Source organism: Populus alba, chromosome 5 (genome assembly GCF_005239225.2).
Source record: "Populus alba chromosome 5, ASM523922v2, whole genome shotgun sequence".
Taxonomy (NCBI): domain Eukaryota; kingdom Viridiplantae; phylum Streptophyta; class Magnoliopsida; order Malpighiales; family Salicaceae; genus Populus; species Populus alba.
The window spans coordinates 11,313,322-11,336,036 of NC_133288.1; the positions used below are offsets into that span (position 1 = coordinate 11,313,322).

Below are 22,715 nucleotides of genomic sequence, written 5' to 3' on the forward strand. Positions count from 1 at the left end.
TAAAAAATTAAAAAAAATAAGCCTGCTATAAGGAACCAAGGCGTTATGCGATGCATACTCCCCTGATTGTTGAAAAAAAAATTTAATTTTTTAAAAATTGAGTGCGGTTTGTATTTTGGATCGTTTAGATGTGCTGATATTTTTTAAAAAAATAAAAAATATTATTGGCATGCTTTTCAGCAAAAGTAACTATTAAAAAACAACCACTATTACACTTTCAAATATCTTTATAGTGTAAATTTTCCTCATTGATTGCTCTCAATTTCATGTGGATAGAGACTTGGTCATGCTTCTTAAAAAATAATGTACCTTGTCAGTGAGACATCGACTAGGATGTATCTATTGACTTTCAATTTTTTTTTTAAACAGCTTATATATCTAATTAGATATATGTCACACCTTTATCCATAGCTTAGATCAAGCTGAATTTAAATATAAATTAAAGGAAAATTGATTCAAAATAAGATGGTCCGTCAAAAACCTAATTAAAACATGATCAAAATCCATTAATTATTTTTTTAAATTTTAAATGGTATTATTTTTTTTTTATATAAAATAAAAAAAATTTGATTGACGAGATGCATCGAACAGTGCTATGAAATAATGTCTAGCCACCGGAAAGTGGCGTGTGTGCTAATGCGGGGGCAAATAAGGTTGCTGGCTGCCTCATACGGGTGGGCAAATAAACGGCGCTGTTTTGCTGTCAAGAAAATAACCCAACGTATCCAAATCAAGACAAATTTAGGAACGTTCCCTCTTTCCCTTTAATTATAAGCAAAAGAACCCACAGCAACAGCAAAGCATCAAGCCAAAAAGCACCCTTCCAAATTTATTTTATATATATATAAACCCATCCATCCACCGCCACCCAAGCAGAAGGCTAGGATCACCTGTTGGGAAAACCTCAAAATAATCCCCCTACTATCAAGTTATCCTCACTTTAGTTTCTTATAGTATTCATTTGTTTTTTTAATATTAATAAACAGTCATATGAGGACTGGTTTTATATTTAATCAGGATTTTGATTTTATATTTACTTCCTTTTTCAAAATTAATGTGTTTAGCAAGCAAATGCTCATCATATTTTATTAATAAGTTGACATAAAGACTTGAATAGGGGCGCAGATGAGCTAAATGCAAAACTCAGCTTACTAAATCTTGTTAAATAAACTATTTTTTAATAGCTATAAATATACTAATAATTCATTTTTTCTAAAAAGTTAACGAACCTTTAAAAATCTAATTAGGGGATGCTTTTATTTAAATACATAAATGAAAATTTTCTTAAAGTTGGAGGACTGATGTGATATTTGTCCGAACTTGTTCGTTTCGTAACAGAACAAAAACAAAAACTTGATAACTAAAATTAGTTTCTTAATCGAAACAGTGCTTAACCAAAAAAAGGCACCGTCGTTACCTTTTTATCCAAACAATTAAATTACAGATCCCCCCCTCCCCTCCCCTCCCCTTCTCTATATCTCTCATCATATCACCAGAAGAGACAGACTTCAAATTCCGTTACGGTTTTATTTTTCAAAATCCAAAACCCTAGAGGATTTTAATCGAATGCTTTAAACAATACAAATCCAACTGCGTTTCCTTCTTAACATTCTCTCTGTTTGGGGAGAGGTATAACAATGGGTATTTGCACCTCAAAGCCCTCCCCAAACTCCACTCTCTTCTCTCCCGTCGCTATACAAGCTAAGGACAACTCTATCCCTACTAATGATACAGCTAAACCGGATCCAACCACCGCAAGTCTTAACGATCACACCAACAAAACCACCGTAGAACCCGTTAAAAAATCTCCGTTGTTTCCTTTTTACAGTCCAAGTCCGGCTCACCGCTTTTTTTCCAAGAAGTCTTCGCCGGCGAGAACTCCGGCGAGGAATGCGGCCAGTGCGAACTCAACGCCGAAGAGGTTTTTTAAACGTCCGTTCCCGCCGCCGTCTCCGGCGAAGCATATACGAGCAGTGCTTGCGAGGCGGCATGGATCAGTTAAGCCGAACGGGGCGGCGATACCGGAGGGAAGCGAGACGGGGGGGGAAGGGTTAGATAAGAGCTTTGGCTTCTCTAAGCATTTTGGAAACAAGTATGAGCTTGGAGATGAAGTAGGGCGAGGACATTTTGGGTATACTTGTCAAGCTAAGTTTAAAAAAGGTGAACTCAAAGGACGACAGGTTGCTGTTAAAGTAATCCCTAAAACAAAGGTATTTTTGTGATTTTATTTAATTTGATGGGCGATTTTGTGTATTTGAGTGATTTTTGGGTTTTAAGTTTAGTGTTTTTGGTGTCTTAGATCTGTAGGGATATCCGTTTTGTTGGTTTTTATTTTTATTTTTTATGAATGTGTTGTTACTTTATTTTATTTAATGATATATTTGAACTGTGCATTGGCGGTAGATCTTTAGCTCGTGCTGTTATGCTTATTGATGATGAAGTTTAGAGTTTTGAGAAGTTAAATTTTGGGCAAGAAATTACTTGATAAATATGCTTGATGCAACTTGTTTGATCAGGATGTTTCCGTTGTTAAGTCTCAACTACGTGGAAAATAGTTTGTCTCTGTATTAATTCCTAGACTAGCTGGATCAGTTGTAATTATTTTATTTGCTGCCTGATGGTATTAGATTTTTGTTTCATTTGTTTATTGTGGTTTTTGTTTTTGTTGTTAGATGACAACAGCAATTTCCATTGAGGATGTGAGAAGGGAGGTGAAAATTTTGAGAGCATTGACCGGACATGACAATTTAGTACATTTTTATGATGCCTATGAAGATCATGATAATGTCTATATAGTAATGGAGTAAGTACTGATTGTTGTGCCTTTTCTTCTTTCATAAATTATATTCTTATCATGGTTATGTTGTGATAGTGATTGTAATCTTTTGAATTTCATTTTTGTGGATGATACTTTGCATCCATTTTAATGGATTGCTATGAATTATCGTGCATTCTTCAGGTTATGTGAAGGAGGAGAACTCTTGGATAAAATTCTTGCAAGGTATCATTTATAGTAGCCATGCCAGTATTCAGTTAATTTATATCTAATTGATGGACAAAAGAAGTGGAATTTAATGAAGGAGAAAGCTGGTCAGCTGCTCATGACTAATCAATTGATGCTCTTTTCTTGTAGGGGTGGAAAATATGCAGAAGACGATGCAAAGGCTGTCATGATACAGATATTAAATGTTGTTGCATTTTTCCATCTTCAGGGTGTGGTACACCGGGATCTTAAACCTGAGGTGAGATGCAGTCTAGCTTTGTGTTATAAATAAGCATAGCCAATTAGAATTCTGCCCTGCGACCTGTTGAGAGTTGTGTTCATGGGGATTGTTATTACCTTGGGCGGCCTCATTGCTGGGAATTTTGAAAGACTATTCCTTTTTTATTCTTTAAATTGCTCTTCCATTGGCTTTTAGTTAGGATTGATAGCGCTATCTGAGGCAGAGTATGAACTCGAGCACCTGAACCTGCTTGCATAATAAAGACCAATGTTTCATTTTTTAATCACCCTGCTATAGCATTACATTGCTGTATATGAGATAGCTTCAGACCAGTAGGGAGTCCTAGTTGTGCTGCTTTTTTTCTTTTGAGCTATAAGTGGAAGATAACTGTGCGTCTTTTGGGAGAGAATTTTTTGTAATTTTCTAGGCATCGAACTTCTTCATGTTTGGTTTCACATGCATTAAGGTTTTAATTTAACCTGAATGCAACTTGATGAAAGTAATTAAGATGAGGGTAGTGAGTGTGATAATTAGCATTCCCTTTTTATTAAGATGCGCCATTTTAGAGGATTTCCTGGAATTTGAATTGAAAAAACTGAGGGAAAAAAAAAACCCTGCAAGAAGAATAAGAAACAGACCCAATTTTGTGTTCTCATTTTTTGCTAATTTATGGTTCATTACTTTTGGGTGGTAAATTGTCTGCCTATTTTATCACTGCATGCATATTTGCATGTTGTTATTCTTGTATTCTTACCTAAGTGTAGCTGATTGCTGGATCAGAATTTCTTGTTCACATCAAAGGATGAAAACTCCCAGTTGAAGGCCATAGATTTTGGTTTGTCAGATTTTGTAAAGCCAGGTTTGTACTTGCTCTTTATTCTGAGATGTAGTTGGCTGCTTTGTTTTCAATAGCTCCATGAATTCACTAATAGTTTCTGAAATAAATTTTTATTTGCAGATGAAAGGTTGAACGACATTGTTGGTAGTGCGTACTATGTAGCACCAGAAGTTCTACATAGATGTTATGGTACAGAGGCTGATGTCTGGAGTATTGGTGTTATTGCATATATTTTGTTGTGTGGAAGCCGGCCATTTTGGGCCAGGACTGAGTCTGGGATCTTCCGCACTGTTCTAAAAGCTGATCCAAGTTTTGATGAGACACCTTGGCCTTCTCTTTCTCCCGAGGCAAAGGACTTTGTCAAACAACTGTTAAATAAAGACCCACGAAAAAGATTGACTGCTGCCCAAGCACTAAGTAAATGCCTTGACTGCTGTTAAAATATTCCCTGTTGGCTTTGCTGGAATCTGAATTGATATTTACTATTTCTTGCTGCAGGTCATCCCTGGATTAAAAATTCTAATGATCTTAAAGTGCCCCTGGATATACACATTTTCAAACTCATGAAGGCTTATATGCGCTCGACATGTCTTCGAAAAGCTGCTTTAAGGGTTTGTAATGCTATTTATATATGGGATTATTTTGCAATGTGCTTTAATGCTGTCTTCTTGAATGTGAAGCATAACCTTCTCATCATATTTTTTTATGCTGCTTCCATCTACTTATGTTGAGTGGCTGGGAAGTTGTCATTGTGGGTTAATGCAGGCAATATCAGCCTCACTTGATAATTTATGCTACCATTTTTATATCATATTTTAATTTGAAAATGTATACATTGCTAGAGAGAGAGAGAGAGAGAGTTGCCTGCCAGAAGTTTGTTTGATACATCTCGATTTTGCTATTAATAAACCATTATTCTTGATTAAAAGGACTGTCAATCTTGAGATGTGCTTAGCTTTGCATGGGCAAGATTAATGATTTTAATGGGCTCCATAAATGCAGTTTAGAAATTATTTTTTCAAGCTGTCATTGAACAGTCATGTAATATTTCTTGCAATTGGTTATTATTAAGCAATTTCAGGGCTATAATTAATCAAATTACTCGAGAGTTTTTTTGGTGTGCCTTGATCCTTGATGGCTATATCCTAATGATTTTATATTGAACTTCGTTGTTGGCATTTTGGCAGGCTCTATCTAAAACGTTGACTGTGGATGAGCTGTTTTATTTGAAGGAGCAGTTTGCGCTCTTAGAACCAAACAAAAATGGCGCAATAAGCTTAGAAAATATCAAAGCGGTTGGTTGATTTTGGAGTGCCATAGTTTCAGTTTCTTGTTGACTCATTTTGTTGTTCGTAATGCTAGTACTTTTTTTTTTTTTTTTTCAATTGTCAGGCCTTGATGAAAAATGGTACAGATGCAATGAAGGACTCACACATTCCTGATTTTATAGCATCAGTAGGTGTTTCCACCTGTATTGTCTTTTTTGGTTTCTAATCCTCATTTCTAACTGGTGCATGTTTTTGTCTATTGCAGCTCAATGCACTTCAATACAGAAGGATGGATTTTGAGGAATTTTGTGCGGCTGCATTAAGTGTCCATCAGCTAGAGGCCCTTGATCGATGGGAGCAACGTGCCCGTTGCGCCTATGAACTGTTTGAGAAGGATGGGAACAGGGCCATAGTCATCGAGGAGCTTGCATCGGTATGTCTGTCTCTCATTCTCCAGCCCTACAAGGAACTCTTTGCAGAGAGGCTTCTTGTTAGTTATATACTTGATAGCATTAATTTGCCTGCGCAAATTCTGCATCTTAAATGTGACTAACAGAATATGGCATGTCAAAAAGCAGAGGCTAATCAATCTCATTTTTCAGGAACTTGGCCTTGGCCCTTCTGTTCCTCTTCATGCTGTTCTACATGATTGGATTCGGCACACCGATGGAAAGTTGAGTTTCCTTGGATTTGTCAAATTGTTGCGTGGGGCATCTAGCAGGATTCTTGCCAAAGCTCAGTAGAAGTCTTGAAGCTGATTTAGATCCTCCAAGAGGGAGGTGGCTGTACCCTGAAGCTAGCGAATTAAAACGAAAAAGGGCGAGAGGCACCAAAATACCAATCCCAGAACTGGATATAAAGGTACATTTGCCCTCCAATTCATGGGACGGGAGAGATTAAAGTTTAGACCAGTTTATTTTTGCGGCACAACCTTGTATACTATTAGAATTGGAACGCTTGTGCAGCATGCGCATTCAAAATCTCCACTGTAAAGCTGTAGTTAAGAATTTAGTTGCAGGTGAATATTTCTTGAATTTGTTAGGAGATACTTGATGTTCTCACATTTTGGACTAGTCTCTGTCCATGATTGAATTGTATCATTTCTACTTTCATGCTTTCTAGTAAAGAGTTAATTTGTGCAAATGCCACCGCCGATGTTTAATGGAAGGCTAAAATCCATGGAATCGCCGCCTTGAATTCCACGAGCAACAAAGCATGGGGGAGATGGATGTGCAAGACATTGAGAAATATATCATTGCGGAAAAGATAATTTTAACATTTCCGGAAGCTAATATTAATTATCAGTTAAAAATATAGTATTTCGATTATAAATTAAAAAAAAAACTTAAAATTAGTTTGATAATATTTAACTCCTTTTATTTTCTGTTTCAAACTCGAAAAAAAATTGAAGAAGATTTCGTTTATTGTTTTTCTTTTTAACCTAAAACCCTTTGCTAAAATGTTTCAAAACAAAAAAAAAAATGGCTTAGAAAATTTGTGATTGTAATAATTAATTTTTATTTTTATTTTTGGTAAGAAACTAAAAAAGAAAAATTTATATTTTTATTAAAAACAAAAAGACAGCTACTAAGGCCATGTTTGTTTCCAGAAAGTAGTTTTCGGGAAATCATTTTCTAAACTTTTCTGTGTTTGTTTGTCATTAGAAAAGTTGGTCAATAGAAAACATTTTCCAGTCAATTTCAGTCAGAAAATTTTGACTTGATTTTCAGAAAAGTTTTTTTCTTTTAGCTGTGTTTGTTTTCTGGAAAATGGTTTCCGGGAAATCATTTTCCAAACTTTCTCATGTTTGTTTGCCAGTAGAAAAGTTGGTTAATGGAAAACACTTTCTAGTAAAAGGAAAATTTGACTTAGTTTTCAGGAAAGTGTTTTCCTAAAAAATTTGGAGGGAAAACACTTTCTGAAAGTTGTAAAAAATTTAGAAATGTCATTATTTGCTGATTATATCAAATTTGATCCTCAAACTTTTAATTGCTATATATATTTTGTTTTGAATATTTATTTTTCAATTTCATCTATTAAAATTTTATTTTTATATTAACTTTAGTTCTTATTTTTATAATTGCTATTTGCTTTTTCCTTATCATATTTTTATTGAAATTTTTTATCTATCAAATTTGGTCCTCATTCTTTTGATTGTTACTTATTTTATTTGAAATAATTTATGAAATGTTGATTATTATTATTTTAATTTCTTCATCTTTCATTTTTTTTAATTTTTTATATTTGATATCTATTATTTTGATTATTATTTATTTTATTTGAGATAATTTATGAAATTATATTTTTTTTTTCAATTTCATTCTCATTCAACCTTTTAATTTGTAAGATTTATTTCTCATTATTTTAATAAACTTAAGAAAAATAAAATATTAATAAGTTATTTTCAAGCTCATAACCAAACATTGGAAAATATTTTCTAACTTATTTTTTATTACACTATCAAATATTAGAAAATACTTTCTTAAAATTTACTTTCTAAAAAAAACTATTTTCCAGCAAACAAATGAGCCTAAACGTACCTTATTATTGTCGAAATAATAATAATGGGCTGGGCCGTTCATTCGAGTGACGCGTCGTCGAATTCCGTGACGGTCATTTTTTAATTTTTTCAAAACCCGAGATGATTCCCAGAATTCAAATGTTATTGCAGCAAAGAATTCTCTCTTAGACATGGCGCCTAACAGCGACAGGAAGCGCAAACGCCGTGTCGTTTGCCTCTCTTCCAGTTCATCATCAGAAGACGGTAGCGACGATGATGAAGTTGAAGAAATCAGGTCCTATTTTCACTATCAATTATTCATTTACTATCTATAAATAATTGGCGCTATATCTCATTGATTTCCTCTTTCTTTTGGTGTCCTTTATTATTTACAGCGGGGATGAAAGCAATTACAGCGACGAAGAGGAGGACGGCGGCGAGGAGGAGGAGGAGGAGGAGTCAGTCTGCGAAAGAGTCATTTCTCTTCTTAAAGGTGGATTTCAATTGATTTTAGTTACGAATCAAAATTGCAAGTGATAATTACACCAACTCTATTGAATGAGACTTACACCAACTCTATTGAATGAGACTCAAATGGAAATGTAAAAAGATGTTTGTTTTGGTGTTGGATTAGTGAGTTTTTTTATTTATTTTTGTAATTTTTATATGGTGCAGAAGGGAATGAATTAGAGGGTTTATATTTAAAGCATTGTAAAGCCTATTTACGCCATTATGGACTTAGGCTAGCTGGAGCCAAGGCGGTTTGTATTCAGAGAATTAAGGAGCATTGGAGGTAAATAACTCATCTCCGCCTCTAGAATGCTCGTGTTGGGTATAACTAGATATAATGCCATAGTGTATTTTGTATTCAGGTTAAAGGATGAAAATGGTGAAGAACTTTATCCAAGGTCGTCGTTTTTAATAAATTGTAGAGGTATATCTTCTTTTTTTTTGTAGTGTTTGTGTATGCACCTTTTGTTTCTGTGGAGGTAATTTGAAGTTTGTTACTTGAATCAGGTGATGTCTGTAAAGGAGATGTTGTCATGTTTGTGCAGAAAGTTTATTCGAAGTACTCAGTTGTCCCATTTCCTTTTATGCCATATACTCTTACATTATGATGTTTAATTTTGGATTGTGAATTTTCTATTGCATTGTTGATCAAGGTTTTGGTGTTAAATAGATTTAACAAAGTGACAAGACATGGGAAGATTCTCGGGAGGAGAACTGTAGCAGGCAGGGTTGTGAAGGAAAGCTATGGTTCTGCCAAACAACAGCATACATTTACGGTAAGTCTAAGTTCTCTGGTGAAAAACTTAAATTGATTTGGGTGCCACGTGACCTCTGTCTGGGCACCCTAGGGATCCATAGTTGCTGTGATTACAAATACTGATCTACCCTTGTGGGCACATGATAATTGCCTTCTACTCTTTAATTACTGGTTTTCATTGCAAAGTCTAGTTTAGTTTCTGGTGACTTATCTTTCTTATTGATGATTGCTTACAAGGTTGAAGTGCTGTGGAGTAAAGGAGTTAAGAAACTGCCTCCACTTTCTCCTCTGCTTGTGAAAGGCCGGAATCTCTACAAATTGAGAACTTTCAGACAAGTAGGTGGCCATATGATAAGACAAGAAGTTTCTCTAGTATTGATTTTCTAATGTGCTGGCGTTCTTATTTCTTCTTCGTCCGTATGGGTATATAGTGTTGGATTAATGAAGCGGAAAGACAAAAAGTCCTTGCTGAAAAGCACAAACGAGGTACAGCGGCAAGACTTATGAGAACAATGAAGAAATCTACGATGGCATGGTCTGAAAATGGAGGTATGCATAGAGTTTGTAAATGAATTTTCATTCTTCTAAAGCATTTATGCCACATGTCATTGACAATGTTGACAGATGCAAAGTGTCATAAACGGGCCCATCACAGAAGACCATCTCAAATGAGAAAGATGACTGAACTAGAAAAGAGGAAGCCTATTGATGGATGTAGAAGAGACACATTGCAGCTACTCGAAACATTTAAAAATCATCACCAGCAGGCCCTGGCATCACTGGATGTGAACAGAAATATGAACTTGCACGGATCTAAAACTTTTTGGAAACATCGAAAACGAGGAAACATCAATGTGGATATGGGCCCAACTCTTCAGGCTTTTGCATGTCCTAGCCAATGCATATCACAAATAGAACCTCATCAAAGGAGTGTGCCATGCCATTCCTCTCGATATGATACAGACTCCTCTTCAACTGTGATGGCATTGCCTAGTTGGAGGCCCTATGCCGGTACAATTGTGATGCATACACAATATCCGGGTTTTATGTCAAAACAGTAGAACCAATTATGACTATGCAAACTTTTAGCTAGAAGTTTGAAAGGAGGAGTTTTCATCGTTGAGAAGTCATCATGTGGGATATGAAAGCTGAGTTGGCCAGAAGAAACCAAGTTTTGCTCCGGTTAGTAATTTTCCCACCTGGTTGATACATCTTAGTCACACATTTGATATATGAAACTACAATTGCATTCATCCGTCAAGGGCTTACCAGGTTAAGAGAAGACAGAATAGCAGGGCATGAATTTTGTTGATCATGTATCGGTGACGATGATTGTGAAATGAGATAAATGGTGTGAAGGAAACAACCACAGCTTTGTGTTGATGGCTTTACCTATTCTCATTCAAAAACAAATAGCATATTCTTTTACTGCAAACTGCGAGAGCTATCCATGAGATTGCATCCATCATGCATTCATGAGGTAACTTTTTCCGTTGCCTTAGAACCCAAAGCTTGATTCCATGGTCTGTCAGAGTTCTAAGCCTGGGAATTGGTGCCAGCTATGGTAGTTAACCACGTCCCTTTTGCACAAACATTTTGTTCAACGTCATCTGGTGAAGTGAACACTTTTCTTTTATAATTGCATCATGAATGAAGACATGAACAAGAAGATACACATTCCTTTTTTATTCCTAGAATTCGCAAAGGAAATCTGTACATTTTAAGCTTTAACGATTCTTATCACATAGAGCCACTGTCGTCCATGTTGGTTGGAATTGATACAGTGTAGTGTGCTCCAAAGGGATTCTTGATAGAATTCAACCACGCAGCAAAAATTGAGTGGAGGAGCAATGCTATCTGAACCCTAATCCTTTTAAGAATTAGGCCAAGAGCTATGCAAGTTGTTGAGCTCGTTACTGACCCACGTAGTTGTCTTCCTAATTGCAACTGTGCTCTTAGAATTAAAGTTATTTCAAGAGATAAAAGAGAGATTCCTGATCAACCATTAAGAGGGAAGGGTCTCTGTCGTAACCAAACCACGAAATATGTCGGGTAGAGTCGTGATAGGCTGCGTTATTGAAACTTTTCAGGGCAAATTCGAGTGATATCGAATGATTGGAGTGGGAGCCATGCCTGCATCATTCAAGTATTGTGGGCATGACACATCACCCACCATAAACAATACAAGGGCGGAGGGCCCCCTGTACCACCAAAATGACGGCTCTCCGAGGAAATATTTCCACCGGCACCTTACATGTGAACCCTTTGACTAGAAGCTCCACTGCTTATCCGGTGTCTTTACACTAGGTGAAACTTTGCCCTAATATTATTCCCTCTCATTTTATCTGGTTCTAGTTGGTTGATGGGAACGAGACCGTTTCTTTTGTCTTGTTGTGATGAGTGGACTTCGTAGCCTGGATGCGGGAAGTAAATGGCATCCCCTGTCGCCATCTCTATTTTCACAGGAAATGATTTTTAACTTCCCTTTTATGATTAATTTTCGCTAAATAGAGTATATATATTCTATTAAAAACAATGAATAGCCTACACATATCAAACAAGATCGATCAAGATAATATTGACCCGTCCACAACCCCGTTTTCACAGGAGCAAAATTCCACCACACCGATTCGAATAAACATAGGGGAACCTTTATAGAGAGGCATGCAGTTGTCATTCCTAGGTCATACACAAGTACATGAGGGTTGAGTGTCCTAAATCAGGACACGAAGTCACTCGAATATCCATTCAACCTCTGTGCCCCTCCTGCCTCCCTCAGCCCCAGCTAGGTTCTCCTGTGGGGTCTTGACGTGACTCACTAGTTGGACACTTAAAAAAGAAAGATAATCTTACTGTATAGAAAAGAAAATTAAGCGTTCAATATAGCATGATAATCACCAAAACCAGTTCTTTCTTCACACTCGAAGAGAATATATGTACAAGCAACTCAAGCCCCGAAGGTGCTAAAGTGGAAGGGCTTCAAAACCCGAGAGGAGACAGTAACTTTGAACACAGTCCAGTTCTTCCCACTTGGAGAGACTCCGGGACTCTCTGCGTGGATGCATCCTCCAAGAGGATTCAGAAGGAGACCGTGAACCTATCATCACATGACCAAGGGATAAAACAGCGTGGCCTTATGAATAGGAGAAGAACCATAAACAACAATGATAACCAACCATAAAGAGAGAAAGCATAGCAGATCAAAGAAACAGATCACGATTGTGATAGCGACGATCATAGAATGATAGAAGGGAAATCTTGGCGAGGTAGCATGGGACTAGTAGAATCCGGGGTTGGAGTAAGAGGGACGGAGGTCGATCTCCTGGGTCCAAGCAGTCCGGTCTTGAACATGCAAATGCCAGTAGGTTTGAGCCAGCGAGTCTGGGTCCATCATCATCTCTCCAATTCCACCCGTACCTTGTTGTTCTTGTTGTTGTTGTTCCCCAACTGACGTTCTCTGAGAGCTTGATGGTCCCCTGCAATTGCCAATTTCCCTTCCCTTTCATTAGTTGCTAATCATCATCACCCTATATATATTGACAACTATTTATGGCCCCTTTTCATGGAGTAAACAATTTCCAACCAAGTTTTTTATAAATCTCTTTCCCTGGTTTGCATGTTGGTTTGACAGATAATAACAAGAATAATAATGATAATAATAATAACATTCCTTCCATTTATTGTGGTCGTTACCATGATGAAGTAGTAGTAGTGGGATAGTCTACATAGGCAGGCAAGGCAAGTATCAAACTCATTTCTCTTTGTGGTTGGTAAATGAACATGTGATGAAAGTATAAGTTTTGTAGCAGAAAGTAGAACAAAGAACTTCGAATCTTGCTATTTTCTCAGCATCTTGTTGTTTTACTTTACTTGCATAAATTCGGTTTTTATGATTACGGATTTTATAGGCTTGTTATGCATACATACATACATACATACATATATATATATATATATAGTTTAATGGAAAGTATAATATAAATAAACATTAAATTACCAACCTAGGAGGGCCAATCACACCATCGATGATAACATGGGCAACGTGCACACCTTGAGACTGAAACTCACTGGCTAAACATTGTGATAGGGCTCTCAAGGCAAACTTTCCACAACCTGTATTTTGGTGGCAAATAAACAAGTAATTGAGGAATAATATATATATATATATATAAAGACTTAAAAAGTGTAATTTCTTGATATAGGAAGTTCTTACAGAGCTCAGAGAAACCAGCAATGCCATTTAAAGAAGCTGAACAACCCGTGAATAGAATTGTCCCTTTCCCTCTTTCCACCATGCCCGGAAGAACCTAACATATTTCCATCAACAGAACCCACATGAAATAATGAACAAATTAAGAAGAAGAAGCCTTTAAATTCTTGAAAACGGAATTATAAACAGGCTTAGCTTTTGGGTTTTGGGAAAAAAGTCTTGGTAGAAAATTAAGGAATACCTGTTGGGCGCAAAGGAAGGCACCGACGGAGGAGACGGCGAGGGACTTCTCGAAAGAGTCGGCGGGAATATTGGTGAAGTTGGTGGGTTGCCGGTGGACTGCTGGTTGATACGCATTGTACACAAGTACTTCTACAAATCCAAGTGAAAGAACACCTTCAAATGCCTCTCTCACACTTCTTGAATCCGAGCAGTCTATCCTGATTGCAAAAACTTGAGATTTCTCCTCCCTTGCTATCTCATCTGCAAATCTTGATAGCCTCCCTACAAAACCCCATATCTCTCACTACAACATCTAATTACCTCAAAACCCTCTCTTCAGTCCCCTACAAGTATTAATTCACTGCACTTTCAAGTTTGTTTCTTCACTTGCATGTTTTAAATGTCAAACAATTACTAATAATCTCAATACATGTAAACTAATTGTTAGTAATTCCCTTTTCTTCTTGTCTAACAAGGGAGAGAAAAAAAAAAAAAAAAAAAACTGCAGGCATGTGTGTAGAAAATGGTGCTGCACAATCTCTTGCTATTTCAGGTTTCGCTATAAAATGGTATTCAATAATAATAATAATAATCTTGAGTTTCCCTTTCTTTTTCTTGGAAGCAAAAACAGGTGGCTCAGATAGAGTACTAGAGGGCTAGCTAGATAAGTACCTAAGTCACGGGCAAGGATGGCAACCGTGTAGCCTTCATGGGCAAACTTGCGGGCAATGGTCCGGCCGAGCTTCGGTCCCACGCCTACAATGGCTGCGATGCCTTTATTGGAGCTGGAGCTCGCCATGCTCCGCATCTTTGGCTAACTTGTGCAGGATTTTCTTCTTGTTTTGAGCTCTCTCTAGTAATAATTAAATTCACCAAGAATTGAACAAGCAACATGTAAGAGGTTTTACAAGGAAGAATCTGATATGATAAGATAAGATGGGGTAGAATATTTAGGACTATCTCCTTCCTCAGCCGTCTCTGAGCAGCATTTTCTTGCCTCAAGCTGCTCTCTAAACTTGGGGTGCTGCGGCGCCTCCCTATATAGCCTTTATTTATTTATTTATTTTCCTTCCGATGAAAGAATTTCTCAATATGGAAAATAAATTTTCCCTTTTATTTTACAATAAAATTAGTAGGGGAAAAAGAGTTGATGCCGACAGAAATTAGGGTACTCTTCTCTAAGGTATTGCACACAAAATACCAAGCTGCCATAAAATAAATTACTGCTCCAATTACACTTTTTAAAATATCAAAAATTGAATATTTTATTTATTATTTTGTGATTTTACAAGAAGTTTCATAAACATTTTTTAATTTACCACAAAATTGAATAAAAAAAATATACTTTTACGAGGAGAATTTAGACCCGCCACCGCCACCACCACCTCCACCACTAAAACCAAATGTCACCGCTTTGAGGTGGCAATTCGGAGAGGAGCCATTCCTTTACAGTTTACACTGTAGTCATTTGCCACATTGCTTCCGAAAGCAAAATGCAACTCCTTTGCACTTTGACTTTATGCTCATCTTATCTGCTAGCAATAGGTTTGATGATTACAAAAAATATATTTCTTTATTTAAGTTTTAGTACTGTGATTAGTATCTAGAAGATACTAGATTTATCCGTGTTGTGCGATCATTTTCAAAGTTGATTTTTACTTAATTATATAGTAATTAAATAAATATTTATAAGAGCTTAGAAGATATATATTATAGAGGAGAAAATGTATTTCTTCAGTTGAAGCACCCATGATTTTTTTTTTATATTTTTTTTTTAATAAAAATAAAAAATAATTAGAATAAATATTTATAAAAATCTTAATAATTTAAATCAAGGAGTGAAAAAATTTATTTATGGAGGCAAAACTCCCATTTCATTATTAATTTTTTTTGGATTATTTTTTTTTTAATTAGAAGCATGTTTCTTAAGCAAAAAAAATATTATAATATGAAAGACAATTTTCAAACAAAAAAAAGTTTTCATATTTTTTTTTATGGCTGTATGAAAAAAAAAAAGAATAATTAATTCACAAAAACCATATAAAAATAACAATAAAAAAACATTGGTTATTCATGTGGAATTGTTTAAGAACTCTTCCATATTAGGTTTATATATACTTAATTAAAAAAAATTATTGCAAATATAATGAGGTCTAATTTCATTTAGAAAATATGACATAATGAAATGATTTTTAAAAAAACTTTATGTTTATTTATTTTTAATAAAAACAATTACGGGTTTAGAAGGATAAGCATTTGCGCCTGGCCTCGAAAGAGGAAAGTCTAGGCACACAAGCTCTTATGCTTGGAATTGTTTTTATATATAATGAAAGGACAATGTGTAGGCTGATGTAATAAATGTTTTAAGCACCTCAAGTGGCCGAAAAACCTTGGTCAAATTTTTGACCATCAAAGCTCAATTTTTATCCTATTTTGACTAGAAAACATTTTAGACACAAAAATCCCTCAATATCTAATCCCAAAACACTTTGAAATTATTCCAAGAATAAAACATCAAGTCGAGTTTATAAAAACTTTATAGGCATCATCTATTTTTTTCTAGCATCATTGATGAGCAACACTGCCAGCACTGAACTCCCCTCTTCAAAATGAGTCCATTGGCTCCAAATTAAGACATTTTATGGTTCGAAAATGGTGGGATGAATTCTTTCTCTCTCCTCTCAATTTCCTAATAACTTTATCTCTCATCTTGTATAACTCAGGGATTGAAATGTGATGGAAATGAAGTTTGAGGACTAAAATGTAGAATTATAAAAAGATCAAAATGAAAAAAAGAAGAAGTAAAAACCTTAAGTATTAAAGAAAACATTTGACATGCATTGCTCCATTACAATGTTGTTAGCAATGTGACAATGAGTTGGAGAACATTAAATGAACATTTTACTCTGATCCTAAAAAAACCCTAAAATTACTTAAAAAAATAAAAACCCAACTGATTTAATAAAAAATTTTTTACGAGCTTTAATCTATAAGTTTTTGGCATTATTGATAAGCAACACTATCACTATTGAACTTTCATTGTAAAGACTTGACACCAAGATTGAACTTATTTAGGGTTGGGTGAATTTGTTCTCTCTCCTCTTAATTTTTTGATGATTTTTCTTTTTTATTTATTAGAACTCAGAGATTGAAACAAGATGAAAATGAAGTTTGATGACTAAAATGTAAAATAAAATACTCTAAGGATCAAAATAAAAAAAAAAATACCCTAAGTATTAAAGGAAACTTTTAGCATACATTGTTCTATTATAGTGTCATAAGCAATGCGACTATGAGTGGGAGAATACAAAATACCATTTTACTCCAAAACATTTCTCTTTTATTTGTTAGAACTTAGAGATTGAAACGAGATGAGAATGAAGTTTGATGACTAAAATGTGAAATAACAACCTTTAAGAATAAAAAAAATAAAAATAAAACCTTACGTATTAAAGGAAACTTTTAGAATACATTGTTCTACTATAGTGTCATAACCAATAAGGCTATGAGTGAGGGAACAATAAAAAACCATTTTACTCTAAAACACCCTAAAATTACTTTAAAAATTAAAAATTGAATCGAATTTATACAAAATTATGGGCCCTGTTGAGAAACACTATTACCATTGAACTTCTCTTTTTAAAATGAAATCATTGACACTAAAACTAGATTTTTTTTTTTTTGTGAATGTAACATGGTCAAACAATTTCTTTCTCTCTTCTCTGAATTTTATAACAACTTCCTTTCTCATAACTCATAACTCAAGGATTGAAACGTGATGAAAATAAAAATTTAATGACTGAAACATAAAACCTTGTAAAATTCCAAGGTTCAAAATGAAAAAAAAAATCCCAAGGATTAAAAGAAACTTTTGATATACATTGTTCTACTATATTATTGTTTGATCAATGCATTGTAAGTGGAGGAACAATAAAACATATCTATAATTTATCTTTTTAAATATACAAAATTTATATAGAAGGTGGTCTTTAATGTAATGACCCAAATTTTCATAGCAAAAAATTGATGGTAATTTTTTTTATGCCATCACGTTACTGATAATTCTCATAATGGTATTTAAGGATTTACCATAACAGAATTCATCTCTTAGTATAATGCAATACTCATGTGATTTCACAATACAACATCCTTATAAAAGAGAATATCACACACACACACACACACACACACATAACATCATGTTTATGCGTTTATAAATTCACATCTGTGTTCCATTACAATTATTGATACACGTCAATTCAGAAGTGTCGAATGATAATTAATATATTCACTCCTTCCAAATACATAACACCTAAAACATGCTATTACATAGTTCATTTCAAAATATGAGTTTTCCTACGCACCTTGATTGTGTGATGTCCCTTTTACAAAAGCAAAATGGATACAAGAATTATAATTAGTCTAAAACATGACAATAGTTAACTAAAAGTATATCGACATTACTTTCATTTATAGTCTAAGTGAGTATAATCCTTTCATTGTTCCTTATATACATAATACAACCTTAATATTCTTCAACTATAATATCTTTACTCTCTCATCCCAACCCGTTCATAGGTTGATAAGGACCAGAATTAATTCATTTGCCGCAGTTATTTTAATTCATTTTATTACAGTCATCCTTTGCGAGACCACTAATACATTTATACACCTTATTCTAACCTAGTCGTCCATCTCAGATGCTATTAACAATGGCTAATCCCAATTTTTCCACTTTGCCATCAATCTCAAATGTCATTAGCCATAACTAATCACAATATACACACCTGGTCATCTATCTTAGATGCCATTAGCTGTAGTTAATCATGACTTCCAACTCGCTCATTCATCTCGGATATCATTAGTCGAAACTAATCATAACGTACATACCTAGTCATCCATCTAGGATACCATTAGCCGAAGTTAAACATCAACGTAATCCAGTCATCTTTCTAGGATGTCATTAACTAAAGCTAATTATCATATATAACTCGATCATCCTTCTAGGATGCTGTTAGCCAAAGCTAACTGTAATGCTTATTCGAACAATCCATAACAATTTAGCATTCCTTATAACTTAATAATAGGTCCTTTATAATCCTCATACAAACATTGCATAACAGTTTAACATTCATTATAACATAATAATAAATCCTTTGTAATACTCATTCGAACATTTCATAATAGTATAACATTTATTATTACACAATAATAGATCATTTGTAATACTTATTCAAACATTTTATAAAAGTTTAATATTCACTATATAATGATATATCATTCGTAATACTCATACAAATATTCCATGACAATTTAAAATTCATTATAACACAATAATAGATCCTTTGTAATATTCATACAAACATTCCATGATAATTTAACACTCATTATAACACAATAATAGATCTTTCATAATACTCATTCAAACGTTCTATAAGAGTTTAACATTCATTATTACACAATAATAGATCTCTTGTAATACTTGTTCAAACATTCCATAATAGTATAGCATTCATTATTACACAATAATTGATCTTTCATAATACTCATATAATCATTCCATAATAGTTTAACATTCACTATAACACAATAATAGATCCTTCATAGTGCTCGATCAAACATCCCATAATGGTTTAATATTTACTATAGCATGATAATTGATCTTTCGTAGATAATTCATTTCGAAAATTAACATTATACTAAAAGGGAGTGGAAGTTACCTACCCGTTCCTCCCATGGGGTATCCTCATCTGGTTGAAAGTTTGATCTCGATCATACCACTTGATACATTAAATGATCATAAATCAACACATTTACATTCAACAACTATATAACTCATCACCATACGTATTTCAAAAATACACATGTTCATATTCCTGTGTTTTACACATTATACAATCATAAAATGAAATCATTGCAAGCATTTAATCATTTCTAATATGAAAGTTTGTTGTAGGAATTTGTTAGTGAAAACTGGTTAGTTGGTGACATGTAATTCGTCAGCAAAAAATAATTCACCGATAACATAAAATTCGTTAGCAAAAAATGATTCGCTGATGACCCAGAACTCATTAGCAAAAACTGATTCGCTGGTGATATAGAATTCATCAATGAAAATTGGGTTATTGTTGATGTTGAAAAAACTGAGTCATTGTCGACCCAGAAATCATCAACGCAACCTAGTTTTACAGCTGATGCTAAAATCATCAGCGTACATAGTCTATTGCTAACTTAGAAATCATTCATGAAAACTAAGTCGCTACTGACCTAAAAAACATCAACGCAACCCAGTTCTATGGAAGACGCTGAAATTGTAAGCGCACATAGGCTGTTGTTGAATTATAAATCATTAATGAGAACCAAGTCGCTACTGACCTAGAAAACATCAATGCAACCCAGTTCTACAGATGATGCTAAAATCGTTAGCTCATATAGCCTACTGTTTTCATAGATATCATTGATAAAAATTGAGTCATTGCCAACCAAGAAATCATCAACACAATCCATGTGATTGTCAATTTAGAAATCATTAGCGGCGATAGAGTTGTTTCTGGTTTTACCTCCCTTATTCAACCAAGCTTAAGGTTTATTTCAAGTTTTTTCCCTGCCAATGTTTCCCAACCTAGTTGGACATAGGACCTCACCAAATCACATCCCATCTACTGCAAGTTATCAATTAATACAAAATTAAATTTTGACACATATTTTCCTAAGGTTCACCTAGCTAATGCTTCAAAACTGACACTTAGGGTTGTCACAATCATCCATTTTATGTTTTCAATCATATCATGACAATACATCAACACAACCAATAGTAGTTTCATAATTCACAAGAGTTCATTTTCGACCAAAGGCTTATTTTCCTTAAGGTGTTCGTCGCAACGAATTCTCTTATGGTTCCCTCATTCCCTATGGCCAGGGCGTTACTACCCATTTCCCCCCTTAACAGTGCATGCAATTCATCATATTGTCACAAGCACATTCACAATAATAATTTACAAACACATATCTATCTACTTGATTTATAGTTGTGCATGTTCATTCATCACACAAACAAAAATCAAAGTATTAACATGGCATAATTCCTGTTTTAGCTCTAACATGTTTCTAAGGTTCAATGACAACACAATTCTGTCCATTACATCATTCCAACACTTTTTCACATAAATTCTTCAAACACATGCAGAAATCACATCGTTAACACCGACATAATTTCTGTTTTGGTTCTAGCATGGATCTAAGGCTCTAACAAGGTCACAATCCATGTATTTCATCACATTAAATTTGTATTTTGCCTAGCCTTCACTAAGGCTAACTCTCCTCCAAAGCTTATGCATTCAAAGCTATCCATTTTTTTTGTTAAATGATCTGGAATTAGACCCCCCCTGCGCATTCAACCCCATTTTCATACATTCTATAGTTTAGTTTTCCTTAATCATATATGTAAGAATCTTAGGCCATTTCTCTTAAAGTTTCCTCCTCCCTTCTGCCCTGAAATCCTTAAGAACAAGTAGGAAAATAATGTTTTTTCTTACCTTATGATTTTAGGTAACCTTAGGAAAGGTTTTAGTAGTTTCTTAGTCCTCATTCCTTCGGTTTCACCCTCCTTCCTTCTATCTATTCCAATTGGTCCTCTAGACTCCCCTCCTTCCATGATTTTGGTTTCCTCTCATTTCTTCTAACTCTCTTCTCACTCAACAGTTAAGGGAACTTGCATGCAGGTTGTCTTGGTTCTGTTTTCTTTTTGGGGATGGTGCTAGTTGCAACATTAGTTGCTGCCGGTTCTAGGGAGAGGCCTAGGCTCCTTCTTCTCCTTCCATGGCTTCAGCCACCTCTATTTTTCTTTAATTCCCCCTTCTTCTCCAACGCTCAAGAGTGGTGCATGCAACTGGGTTAGTTAGGTTTTGCTTTGGAAAGAGAGATTTCTGCAGCCAAGTTTGTTGGCCAGCTTTTAGGGGAGAGGAAGAGTTTTCTCCTTTTCTCCCTCTTTTTATTTAAACTCCTCGTAAACGAGTGGGGTATTTAGGGGTTGATTTACATTGCTCTTATCCTTATTTTGATTCATCATACAGTTGGTCTAATTCTTTATAGTTCCCATTTAGGGTAGGCCGGTTTTACTCCCTTACTTTTCTCTTAAAGCAAGTCGGTTTACTATCTTTATTTCTCTCCTAGCATAGGTCGACATAATACAAAATTTTGTTGGGTGTTACATTTAAGCTTTTATAAGAAAAGGAAAAAAAGAATTATCCTCGAGCAAAAATGGAGATGCATGAAATGGAGATGCATGGAAGAGAAAATATGATATTTTTTTTTCAAAATTGCCTGACCACCATTCTTCTCTTCTTTCCAGGTATTTTCTCACTATATTTTTTGAAACTTGTAATCAATCAATGACATTTTTTTTTATTAATATAGAAATAAACGGCACATACCATTTTATGATTGTTTTAATTTAGCTTTTGATACGATAATTTCAAGTAAATGCTCCCTATAATACTATTGCTTATATACAAAAAAAAAAAAAAAAAACTCAACAACTTTCACATTTTCCCCTCTTATCTCTTTATTATATATAGGTTGATCCACATACACTTTCGGACCATCAAAAGAAAAAAAGAAAACCCAATGGATTCAGCACCACATTTTTTATTCTTATGTATTAAATGAACTATTATCAATTTGTACTATCTGTTAATGTTAATTTGTAGAGAATTTCTATAAAATGTATTTTTTAATTAAAAAATATATTAATATATATATTTTTTAATTTTTGACACCAATACATTAAAATTATTAAAAAATATATCTAAAATATCAATTTAATATTTTTTTGAAAAAAAATTTTAAAATTCACTTTAAAAATTTAACCGAATCTTCACTTAAAAAACAAACCAAGTTCTAAAAGGGAGTAGAATAGTAAAGTGGTAGCTAATCATTCTATGCTTACCTTCACTTTATGCAAGTAAAATCAATGGTTTACTGATCAAATAATTAGTACTAGTTTACATGCCAATGTAAAGGGATCTAATGCATATCTAAGACAATCACAAATATGATAAGATTATTTTCAAAGATTCTTTAAAAAAAACTATAAAAAAAATAATTTTTATTTGAATTTTCATGAGCAATTTATTGTTGTTATTGTCGTCATTGCATCAAATACATAATATTTTTTTAAAAAATTAT

The 22,715-nt window shown here is 34.3% G+C and overlaps 3 protein-coding genes across 4 annotated transcripts; 2 read left to right on the plus strand and 1 right to left on the minus strand.

Annotated features, from left to right (window-relative positions):
• The first annotated feature begins 1,449 nt into the window (after positions 1-1,449).
• LOC118045802 (CDPK-related kinase 5) lies at positions 1,450-6,473 on the plus strand. Its single transcript, XM_035054518.2, has 11 exons — positions 1,450-2,210; positions 2,673-2,803; positions 2,960-3,001; positions 3,134-3,242; positions 4,005-4,083; positions 4,183-4,479; positions 4,561-4,673; positions 5,250-5,357; positions 5,455-5,517; positions 5,596-5,763; positions 5,933-6,473. The coding sequence occupies exons 1-11, from the start codon at positions 1,638-1,640 to the stop codon at positions 6,071-6,073; spliced, it is 1,824 nt and encodes a 607-aa protein (XP_034910409.1). The 5' UTR covers positions 1,450-1,637; the 3' UTR covers positions 6,074-6,473.
• Positions 6,474-7,969: 1,496 nt separating this feature from the next.
• LOC118045803 (uncharacterized) lies at positions 7,970-10,778 on the plus strand. Of its 2 annotated transcripts, XR_004687040.2 has the most exons (10): positions 7,970-8,125; positions 8,226-8,323; positions 8,506-8,623; positions 8,703-8,764; positions 8,848-8,899; positions 9,011-9,116; positions 9,335-9,433; positions 9,529-9,646; positions 9,722-10,279; positions 10,370-10,778. XR_004687040.2 is itself a non-coding variant. In XM_035054519.2 (9 exons), exons 1-9 carry the CDS (start codon positions 8,022-8,024, stop codon positions 10,156-10,158), a joined length of 1,194 nt encoding a protein of 397 aa, XP_034910410.1. In that variant the 5' UTR covers positions 7,970-8,021; the 3' UTR covers positions 10,159-10,778. The 2 variants fall into 2 exon arrangements, 1 of the variants encoding a protein (XP_034910410.1); XM_035054519.2 differs by having other exon boundaries at positions 9,722-10,778.
• A 1,176-nt stretch (positions 10,779-11,954) lies between these two features.
• Positions 11,955-14,678, minus strand: LOC118045804 (uncharacterized). Its single transcript, XM_035054520.2, has 5 exons — positions 14,202-14,678; positions 13,549-13,811; positions 13,311-13,404; positions 13,099-13,210; positions 11,955-12,573 (listed from the first exon to the last, which is right to left on the minus strand). The coding sequence occupies exons 1-5, from the start codon at positions 14,335-14,337 to the stop codon at positions 12,375-12,377; spliced, it is 804 nt and encodes a 267-aa protein (XP_034910411.1). The 5' UTR covers positions 14,338-14,678; the 3' UTR covers positions 11,955-12,374.
• Between the last annotated feature and the right edge of the window lie 8,037 nt (positions 14,679-22,715).

What these genes read in the sequence shown, in the direction of transcription:
- LOC118045804 (XM_035054520.2), bottom strand. Translation starts at nt 14,337, where the DNA reads ATGCGGAGCATGGCGAGCTCCAGCTCCAATAAAGGCATCGCAGCCATT. An exon ending in CATCCTTGCCCGTGACTTAG is followed by an intron (nt 13,812 to 14,201) that starts GTACTTATCTAG and finishes GGGGTTTTGTAG; the next exon opens with GGAGGCTATCAAGATTTGCA. An exon ending in GGTGTGATTGGCCCTCCTAG is followed by an intron (nt 12,574 to 13,098) that starts GTTGGTAATTTA and finishes TGGCAATTGCAG; the next exon opens with GGGACCATCAAGCTCTCAGA.
- LOC118045803 (XM_035054519.2), top strand. Translation starts at nt 8,022, where the DNA reads ATGGCGCCTAACAGCGACAGGAAGCGCAAACGCCGTGTCGTTTGCCTC. An exon ending in GTTTTTAATAAATTGTAGAG is followed by an intron (nt 8,765 to 8,847) that starts GTATATCTTCTT and finishes TACTTGAATCAG; the next exon opens with GTGATGTCTGTAAAGGAGAT. An exon ending in AACAACAGCATACATTTACG is followed by an intron (nt 9,117 to 9,334) that starts GTAAGTCTAAGT and finishes ATTGCTTACAAG; the next exon opens with GTTGAAGTGCTGTGGAGTAA.
- LOC118045802 (XM_035054518.2), top strand. Translation starts at nt 1,638, where the DNA reads ATGGGTATTTGCACCTCAAAGCCCTCCCCAAACTCCACTCTCTTCTCT. An exon ending in GACTGCTGCCCAAGCACTAA is followed by an intron (nt 4,480 to 4,560) that starts GTAAATGCCTTG and finishes TTCTTGCTGCAG; the next exon opens with GTCATCCCTGGATTAAAAAT. An exon ending in GCTTAGAAAATATCAAAGCG is followed by an intron (nt 5,358 to 5,454) that starts GTTGGTTGATTT and finishes TTCAATTGTCAG; the next exon opens with GCCTTGATGAAAAATGGTAC.